We start from the raw sequence: 10,883 nt of genomic DNA, 5'->3' as shown, positions 1-10,883 counted from the left end.
TAAATCTTACAGTTTGTTGTTGGCAACGATTCAAGACTTTTGATTTTAATTATAAGTTCGAAACTTGGTGTTCCTCGGCTTTGAGGAATTTGGTGCGTATCTGCTGAGTTGTAGGTGTTATATGTTTATTTTACATTCTATTTATAAGGTACATGTAAGTTTTTTCACTTAGCAATTGTATAGTTGCGTCTTATAATATTGTATATCAAATTTAGACTACTTTCGATCTTAATGCTGCAATGGTTCAATACGACTACTTGAAGAATCAATAGGGGGTAACTTGTAACTATTATTACAAAGGAGAGTGAAATAAAGGACATATAAGATAATTAGAAATATATTTATTTTTTTAATCCAACAAGTTTTTCTGAGACTTCCCACAGTTTTCTGGCAATTGCATCATCTGTAGCTATCCCCTTAAGTGATCGCTGGTGACAGTCGGCGAAGTACTTGCCATTTGCATCTTGCCCTTCAGATGACACCGCCAGATAATTCGTAGTTTGTGCGCCTTCCCATGGCGTTTTAGAAAAGAAATTCAAAACTGGCATCAGAAACTTCAGCCAATTTAACCTTAACTGCAGTAACATGTCTGTTGCCACAGTTCCTGGATGTAAACAATTTGTGACCACTCCCGTGCCTTCCAACATTTTCGCCAGTTCACGTGTCATAAGAATATTACACAGTTTTGAATCTGCGTACACTTTGGAACGTTTGTATGTATCTGGAGTATCTTTCTCATAATTGAGATTATCAAAGTCAATCTTAGCCATTCTGTAAGCCAATGATGCCACATTGATAATACGACTCGGTGCGGAAGCCTTCAATATAGGCAACAGTAAAGAAGTTAAGAGGAACGGTCCGAAATGGTTCGTTTGCATCGCGAACGATAATCCATCTTCTGTTTTAATGTTATCGACGTCGTAAATGGCAGCGTTGTTGACGAGTATATCCACTCGTTTTTCCGTTTTGATTATGTCATCAGCAAAGGCCCTCACGGAGGCCAGCGAGGCGAGGTCAACATTTCGATAATGAACATCACTGTTGCCTGTAGCTTGTATTATAGACGCGCACGCTTTGATTCCTTTTTCCTTGTTTCTACACGCTAAAATAACACGAGCACCTCTCTCTGCCAGGTCCTTAGCAGTCTCGTATCCGATTCCAGTGTTACTCCCTGTTACGATCACCACTTTTCCAACTAAATGTTTACTGCACTTACATATTCCTGTAGTTAATTTACAATAAACTTTAAATACAATTGCAACAGCAAGATTGAACACGAATAAAGCTACGAAAAACATCTTGCTTAGACCACGATATCGGTAATACTGAACGGTTAAGATAATATATGTATAATTAAAAACCGGTTTGATAAAAAAGATTAGATATGTATACTATAATTGTAAGTTATGTGTCACTGAAGATAAATAAATTATACATATTGGTTACTAACAACAACAACCTGCGCCTGGTTGAAGTTTGTAAATGAGATCATCTAGCGCGCCGGTTATAAATAAACAGTACAGACTGTTGAATCTGCTGATTAAGCTAGTGAGTCAACATAGTATTACTACACTTGCCTACCGTATAATCTACTAACCACATAATTATTAAATTTTCAGGAAACGTAAAGTAGACAGTCATTACAATATTAAATATGTTAATTTGTTTTTTCAGCTAAGTCATCGTGACATATAATTTTAAAAATCTTCTCAATAATATGCCTCGTTAAAAATCAACCGGCGCCTACAAAAAATCTGTCTTCTAAATGTTGCTTCATGTAATGCTCTAATAAATCTATCAGGCGCTTATATTTCCAAATCGAATGCTTTTTTAATGTAGGTATATGATAAACGTATACAAAATACGTATTCATCAGCTAATCACGATGTAACAGAGCAGTTTGTGAAATCATAAAACAGTTGAGATTTGCTTGATGTCAAGAAAGCTACTATGGAGTGCATTGTAAAATCGCGTTTATACAGACAGTAATTGCCGTCAGTGAGTTACGAGCTCCAAAGTTCAACAATAAGACTTTAACAGGCCCGTAAAATGAGGGCCTCTCGTTCCCCAGTATACCGGTCGCTCGGCACGATTTTGTTTGATGGCTAATTAGGTAAGTAGATCTTAATTAATTTATTACAAGATTTTACACTTCAGCAAGCGATTCATCAGCGTTCGGGGGAAGTTTTTATTATCATGTTATGAATGACTGATCTCAAAGGAATGTAATTAGCGCGTTGCTAATTTTATGTTGGAAGCCTTAATATGCAGACATGTACGTTAAATGCTGAATTTCCTACAAATAATTAAATTTTTAATTAAAACGAACTAAGTATTCAGGTCGAATTAATTATAGGGGAACGATTCCACAAAAATACTGATATTTTGATGTCAAGCAATGATGAGTTCTTAGACCCAAAATCGATCCGGGGTCACCAATATTATTGACTATTTACGGGGAGAAGCATTGAAACTGTGGCCTGGGTGAGACTTAGGTCTCTCACCCAGGCCACAGTTTCAAAGTAATAATCAGAAAAATTTTATAGGAAAACAGTAACATATTTTTAATTGCTGTGAATATTCTATTATTGTTATTCTCCAAGCAGGTAATCATTATCTATGTATCACTTGTTTACATTACAGAACCAAACATGCCAGACAGTATACAAATTACATTTCAGCAGGATTACAGAAGAAAATCAAGGAAAACTAACGGACTAAACGAAAACAGAAACTGAATATAAGGTGCGTGTCAATATGACAGTTTGGTGTACATTCATAGACCTCGTAATGAGGTCGTTTGATGTCACCTGACGCGACAAATTGCTCAGCAATTGCAGCTGAATCATCTTTGACTTGTTTAGTTCACGATATACTTATCTCATTTACACCTCGAATTAGAAATATGAACCGCTCTTATTCGTGTAGATAAATTTTAATTAGACTCATAGGTACTAAGATTAATTCTACTTACCTACTTGGGTGTATGATAGTTCAGACATTTATTTATTTCTATGGAATAGGAAATAATATGGAAGCCGATGAGGTGAGGCGCTTAAGATAGTTGCACTCCCCGGTCCGTAAAAGATTATTGGGTAAAACAACCCATAGTGCAGATATTCCACAGATTTTGTGCAGTGGCTGCTGAATTGTATTTGAACTCAGCGTCTAGTAGGTATGTAAAAAATCGGTCCCAATACTTGTCACTTAAGATAACAGTCGTTAAGCCATGTCAAATGCCTTCGGGCGGCTGACTACTTTGACACTAGGTTGACCACTAACCATGCAATGGATAAAAATCTGATGGTACAACCTACAGCAATACGATTGAACAAAGAGCATAATCATTGTCTATAGGCATTTCTTATGTGCATCTAATAATAAGTGGGTAATGGTAACTAAGCATTTAGATGTATTCTTGGTTGATAAGGTAAATTTAAATAAAAAATATATATATTTGCAAGAAAAGATGACAGTGCTTTTCATTTATATGAGTATTTTTGTAGGTAATAGTTTTATCGTCTGAAAGTAAAATAGTAAATTGGAGTGTCCATTATATTATGCAATCAATTATGTAAACATAACACAAGTGGCTACTTCCAACACTTAAGAAGTAAAAGATAAGTAAGGGCCGCATCAATTTCACATTTATTATTTATTTAATTTCCGAGATTGCTGCCTAAACTATTAATAATTATTTACTACGGTTGACAATTTGACAAATTCGAAGGCAACATTTGTGTAAACATATCAAACGTCAGATTAGTAGCAGACAGGCATTTTGTTTAATGGAATGGATACCATTATGTTTAGTGATCCAAGTTGTTATGATAGAATGTAATGGCGACTACAAAACTGAATGTGGTCTCGTAGAAGGGCCACTAACTCTAACTTTATGGGGAGTTCTGTGTTTGGATGTTTGTTTATTGCAACGTTAGATGCAATTTAGTAGGATTATTTCATTATCATATTAACACTCCTTCCTTAAGGGAGGGGAGAGCATTATTTTATATTTCTTATGAGAGGGTTCACCTAAAAGCCTATAAACGATGTATACTTATCTACTGACACAGTTATATTCTGAGTGAGGCTTTGCTTTTGTGTTCTACCGGAGATTCAATAACACTGTTCGAAGTGCTCGATCTACGATTCAGACATTGGCAACATACATAAACAAAAGCTTGCACTAAATATTCAACGACCAACATCCACGTCGTTATGATATAAACGTGGCCGACTCACCATACTGAAATATTGGAACAATTAAACTAGATAGACTCTACTGACTCTATTCTCTGTTTTGACATGCGAGAGTAGGTAGATACTCAATTCTTTCCATAAAGGAGTTTCTCTGCAGTTGATATGGACGCAATTTCATGAACTTATTTAATTAAAGTAACCTAAATAATAATAACAATCTTTATTTACTTAAATGTGGTACATCTAAGATATTTACAATAGGTACTTAAAAGTTCGGCACATTTGTCAACTGTTCTGGCGTTCTAGTTATAAATGAATTTATCTTACCACGTATGTTATATGGTTATATTATAGTGTATTTCCAATTGATCTATAAACTAACACGTAAGTGCGTAATCCTACGTCAGTGCAGCGGTCAGTGGACTATCGACAATCAGTGCACGAACTGTAAGCACAAACCGACATCTCATTATGACCTACGTACATACACGCCTGCATGAATGTCGGATTACTGCGAGTAAGCTGTAACGGGTAATAAGCAAGGATTACTTATGTATTTACATATATTTACCTTTATGCTTTCACATGAAATTCAAGTAATCATGAGTGCAATATTCTTTTTTAATAAAAGGAAAAACTGTTGTGATCGATGGTGTTTGTTGATGATTAATGTATCAGCAGTGGTCTCCAAAGTAGCCAACTTGCCAGGAATCGAATCCGGGACCCCGTGATCGCCGGCAGTTACATAAATTAACTTAGTGCACCTCAGAGGCAGTTACTAATTGGTGACGTTTTTCCTGAACAAAGAATAAACAGTAGAATAATCTGCCAAGAAATACATACATTGTCTCATATGGCGGAAAAAATATTATATTTATTAAAACCATGAAAATAAATCTAATTTCCATGACATGATATTGTCTTGAAGCTACATTTATGACAATAAAACATTAATTGCCTACTCGTAAACCATTTTCTTTGCGCGATCATGTGCCTCATATAAAGAAATAACTGAAGCATTACGATTGCAATAAAACAGTAAACTGAGTTTTGCTATTACGTTGAACGATTACATGTACAAAAGCGATTATAAACATACAATCGAGATATAGATTATCGAGTTATATTAGCAAAGGTTTTTTTAAAGACTTTTATTTTTAGAGGCTTTCCAATGCGTAAAAAGGCGCCTAAAAATTGTTTGTGCGTAGTCAGGTACGTTGCTACCAACAAAAATCGTAGGAAATTATTTTTTATAAAAATTACAGTAAAAAAGAGTTGATGTTTTTATAGGCCCAAGTCTCAAGGTGATATCGGTTTAGAACGAGCGATACTAAACTCAATGACAGGGTTATGTAACGCCGCCGCACGCCGCGACGAAGCGGCGCGTACGCACGTTTGGCAACTAGTGTAGTTAGGAATACGGCCATGAGTGGAGTGTAACTAGTCAACACGACAAAAATGTAGTAATATACGAACGCTTCTTTATCGTAGATAAACCAATTGATACGCCGCGCGTCTTATCGTTGAGGTTACTCTGCACGACCTCTTTAATCGATACCTTGTATTTAGTTCCGCGAGCGGTACCGAGCATCAAACTACTATAGCTATACTAGAAAAATGGTTCTTTGGACGATACTAGGCGTAATTGCCGCGATAGTGATACTTATGACTGTTTATCAGAAACTGACTGTAGGAATATGCAAGTCCAGTGCTCACATGGTGGGGAAAGTAGTGATAGTGACAGGAGGAAACAGTGGAATCGGACTGGAGACCGCCAAAGACTTGTCGAGCCGCGGCGCGAAGGTGATCATCGCTTGTAGAAGCGTTCGGCGTGCTACTGAAGCCAAGGAAGAAATTATAAAAGCGAGTGGCAATACTGACGTCCACTTCCGTCAACTAGATTTAACTTCACTGCGCTCCGTAAGGGAATTCTGCGATCAAATATACAAAACAGAGAAACGAGTCGATGTCCTCATTAACAATGCAGGCGCAGGCGGCCTCGGCAACGTCAAAACAGCTGATGGACTTCATGTCGGAATGCAAGTTAACTATTTCGCGCCGTTTCTACTCACTTGCTTACTAATTCCTTTATTAAAATCTTCAGCGCCGAGTCGAATCATAAATGTGTCGTCGATGATGCACAAGTATGGAGAGATAGACTTCGAGAATTTGAACATGGAGAAATACTGGAGTGATTATTTGGTGTACGCCAATAGTAAGTTGTTCCTAAATTTGATAACATTAGAACTGAGCTCAAGACTGAAAGGAACAGGTGTTACTGTGAACGCTCTTCATCCAGGAGTGGCTTCGACGAATATATTTAGAAACATTCCTAGCGAGATAATTAAGACGATAGTGGGAGCATTTATAGGTTTTATGTTCCAAAGTCCGTGGGAAGCGGCGCAAACGTCGATATACCTGGCTGTAGCTCCTGAGGTGGAAAACGTTAGTGGTAAATACTTCAGTGACTGTCGTCAAAAGCTGCCTTCCAAGTTGTCACAAGACCCTGAACTAGCCAAGAGGTTGTTTGTAGAATCAGAGAAACTAGTTAAATATAGTTTACCAGACAAATAGTACTTAATACGGGACATTTTAGATAGACAATTTTAAATGTTATGTATTTAAGAGTTTACATAAACGTTATTATAAAATGAACTGTGTATTTATTGTTATCAAGTATTATCCTAACAGTGATTCTAATCGTGTGACTGATCACCGATTTAAAATCAATAATCACATGTATATTATCAAATTGAACGAACATTTGATACTGTAGCAGGATGCATGATGTAGTTTAGGGAACTTGATAAGAGTATTAGAAAAAAAATATTTTGATAATGCTTACTGAAATAACTCTGATTCATATAACTGTATTAAAATTAATGCAATACAAAGTGCAATACTTTAAGTACAAACCAACGCAATACGTAAGTATATTATTATTCTCTACGTGTAAGAATTTCACACTTGCATTGCAAAATTGATTAGCTAATGTTAACTATTGAATACGTATATTGTACTCTAAATTACTCGCGATATTTTTTAAAATTTTGTTTGTAATGGCATATACAGTTCACAAAACGATATAACCATCGTGATGGATCTTTAGTTCTTAGCTAATTCTATGATAAGAGAGGTCTTGTATTATTGGATATTTGATTATACGCTTCTTTGACCCGACACGCACTCTGCCAATTATCTGTCATTGAATTATTGATTACCGTTTTATTGATATACCCCTAATATTTCCAAATCATCCGCATTATCTGATTCGACGAAAACAAAAATAAGTTGGTAATCTACGTTCTTTAATATATTTACATATAAAGTAGGTCAACGATCAGGAACTAGAGAAATCTGTTTGTTTCAACAAACTATACGTTTTAATATTGTAGTTTAACATGAATTGCAAATTTCGAAACTCTGCCTTGTACATTAAGGATTTTGAAGGCATTATTTTGCATACCGTGTCAAAGTCAGCGAGTTTTAATTGAAACATGCAAAAGAGATGAAAATGTTTAAGTACTAGAAATAATGTAAAGTTTGTTTTTTAAAGTAGATGTTGAATAATGACTTTCTAATTTATCTCATTCTCAGTAAACCGGTAGACTAAGATAATATTGACTAGTAAACATAAAGATCCTGCACCATTAGAAGCCAAGTAGTAGGTATAACCATTCACCTTCTACGCATGTGATCTAGACATAAATTTTTGCTAGATTTTTCTTGAATGCCTGAAAGATTTTCAAACCGTTGAAGGAAAAGGTTGAGGAAGAAGGTTTTCAAACAGTCTATAAACTACGTATGACCAGCGTGGTGTATGGAAAGCTAACTAATCCCTTTCTCCGGGATCCGGGTCCATGAACGGGATATTAATGGATTCAATTTTATATTTTTTTATATAAAAGCGGGTCAATTCAAAGTAAATGAAATTATCTACATTTTATCACCGTTATATCCATAAAAAATTAGGCACGCATCTATCTATCTCTTCATAGATAAGTACGTGATAATATGCTCATCGATACTTCAATCTTGGTTGTGAAAGTGTTAACGCTAGATAAATACCCAGAAACTTTTACCAGAGACTTTCTTTTATTGGAATTCGTGCCTGGTTATTTTAACAAACGTTCAATTCCTTAAATATCATCAAATATAAAATAAAACTTAAATTTTTTACTCATAAAAATTTTTGGTCATTCTCAAAAGGATGTTTAAAACATACAAATAAATTTATAATTCCATGAGAAACTAATGTTGTCTGATATTAATCAAAGAAAAAACTGACTAACAATAGTGTAATAACATTACAAAGAATCACGATGAGTTTATAAAACATTTCAAATGTGTACGATAAAAACATTTACTGATTAGAAATATCTAGGAAACATTTAAATAATTATAATTCAACTTATTCAATGTATATTACCTGCTATAACCACTCCATATCATGTGCTCATACTGTTTAATATACATACGAGCAAATATGCTCAGACAATGCGCCTATATTGAAAAGTCCCTATATATTTCTAATACAAAAAGCAAGTTATCATGATTGCCAGTACTTTTTGACTCATACGGTGGGTTTCTAAGTGTAGTAAAACATAAGTAATCATCCAAGCAAGGAGTTCCGCAAAATAACGGTAACACAAGTACATGTTCATGATTGACGACTAGACTATCATTTAAGCGCTTATTTAACGCCGTTGCAATCTTCATTCCAATGTTCTATTTTAAAACACGAGCCATTTACACGTGTTGGATGTTCCTTGTTAGAACTCAGTAGAGATAAAAAAAAACACAGCGATTACGAGTTGCAAGCTCGTAATGTTACTTTAAAATAACTTCCATAACTTTACCTGCATATTAATATTATTCAATAAAAAACGCCAATGTAACGAGAGTTTAAAAACTACTGCTGTATCAGTGAGTTATGAATATTTCATCGCAAAAGCTGGGAAGGATTTCCCGGAAAGAAATTTTAATCGATGTTCATTATTTTAATATTGAATCAACCTGAATAATGGTTTAATTTTATTCGTACGTCAGTTTATTGAACCGACTTAACAAAATTAAGGACAAAGTAAAATAACTGAGTATTTAAAACGCGCGGTGCAAAGTTTGCAAATTACAGAGCGACTACCTAAATCTGTGTAATTTGATCACGACGCTGAATGGGCTATTAACGTGTTATGTAATTATCGATTATTACGAGTTAATTAGTGGACACTAACGAGAGTACCAATAGTTTGTACTGTGTACACTTTACATTAATTTATCGTGTACGTAGTTGGCGTTAAATTGAAATAATTTCGCGCGATGGCCGGCGTCGCTGCGGTCGTTTTATTTGCTCATAAATCTCCCGCGCGGTACATCTGATTTACAGTACTGCTCTTTGTGCTTGCTCACCTCACTGTTTGCGGGGCTTTGCGGCGATATACTCACACAATTTGGGTTTATACAACTTTAATTTATTAGTCTATATCCGATTAAAAATATAGCCCCGACTCTCCCTGCTATTGTACGAATTAGGATAGTTGTGCAGGTTGAAAGCACTCTACATGTTTTGTTACATTTCTAGTTAGTTTACAATAGTTTCGAAACTGCGGTTAAAATTAGCATTATTTTTGTTCTATATTTATTTTTCCGAGCGCCGTTGACACACTTTGTTCAAAATACAAATGTGCTGTGATGACTGAAATATTTCATAACGAATTCAATAAGCGGCGCGTATCATTCCGAAGTATTACCCTTTTACGGATTCATAATAACATGTAACATTTGCGTTAATAAAGGTAATATTTCGCGCTTGGGTGCACGACCCGCAGTGATTTGGTATGGGCAGATTTAGAGGCTGGAAAATAGGCGGTTTGCCGGCGAAAGTGCGCACAATATTAATGTGTTCCATAAGTCACGACCAGTCCGGGTATTTTTCTCTCGCAGTCGACGGAAAGACAGCAGACACTAATTAACAATATTAGCATATTCTCTTGAAAATGCCTTTTTGGCGCGTACACGTTAAATTGTGGGTCCCGGCTGTCATTTTCGAAGATCTTTGACAGTCGTTAACAGTAGTCAGAAGCTTGAAAGTCTGACAACCAGTCTTACCGAAGGGTATCGTGTTAATACCCAAGTAACTGGGTTGTGGAGGTCAGATAGGCAGTCGCTCCATGTAAAACACTGGTATCCAGCTGCATCCGGTGAGACTGGAAGCCGACTCCAACATAGTTTGGAACAAAGGCTAAGCGAATATATATATATATACCTAAATATATTTCATCGTATGGCAACGTTGGGATTTTTGCCTAATTCCTGTGTCGGACAGGGGCGCAAACGACCTTATTTGCATGACGCTTACTTTTATACATTATTTCTGTTCGCATATCGAAGGCTCTATTCCGTTTAAAATTGAGAAATCGCAATTAATTAGTAAGAGCAAACACCGTTACTTTTTATTAGAGTTGTGACATACGATTGAGTAATTAGGTCTTAAATGTTGGAACGAATTGAAACGTTTGTGTGAAGTAAATTTGCAAATAGATTGAGTACATTGAAAACTAGCAAAAATAAACAATGAATTTCAGGTAAACGATTTGCGATGCACCATGAATATTTAGTACGATGGTTAGTTAATCTACTCTTTAACATACATTTCTCATCTAATTTGTTTGTCTGTAATTTTC

The 10,883-nt window shown here is 35.5% G+C and overlaps 2 protein-coding genes across 2 annotated transcripts; one reads left to right on the top strand and one right to left on the bottom strand.

The window, feature by feature from the left end:
* Positions 1 to 332: 332 nt before the first annotated feature.
* On the bottom strand, positions 333 to 1,481 carry LOC142973704 (retinol dehydrogenase 11-like). Its single transcript, XM_076115664.1, has one exon. The coding sequence runs from the start codon at positions 1,296 to 1,298 to the stop codon at positions 342 to 344; it is 957 nt and encodes a 318-aa protein (XP_075971779.1). The 5' UTR covers positions 1,299 to 1,481; the 3' UTR covers positions 333 to 341.
* Positions 1,482 to 5,592: 4,111 nt separating this feature from the next.
* Positions 5,593 to 6,855, top strand: LOC142973703 (retinol dehydrogenase 13-like). Its single transcript, XM_076115663.1, has one exon. It carries the CDS (start codon positions 5,818 to 5,820, stop codon positions 6,772 to 6,774), a length of 957 nt encoding a protein of 318 aa, XP_075971778.1. The 5' UTR covers positions 5,593 to 5,817; the 3' UTR covers positions 6,775 to 6,855.
* Positions 6,856 to 10,883: the final 4,028 nt, after the last annotated feature.

This window comes from Anticarsia gemmatalis, chromosome 6 (assembly GCF_050436995.1).
Source record: "Anticarsia gemmatalis isolate Benzon Research Colony breed Stoneville strain chromosome 6, ilAntGemm2 primary, whole genome shotgun sequence".
Classification (NCBI taxonomy): domain Eukaryota; kingdom Metazoa; phylum Arthropoda; class Insecta; order Lepidoptera; family Erebidae; genus Anticarsia; species Anticarsia gemmatalis.
Note: the sequence above shows the minus strand (reverse complement) of the source record. Positions and strands in the feature narration are given on the sequence as shown.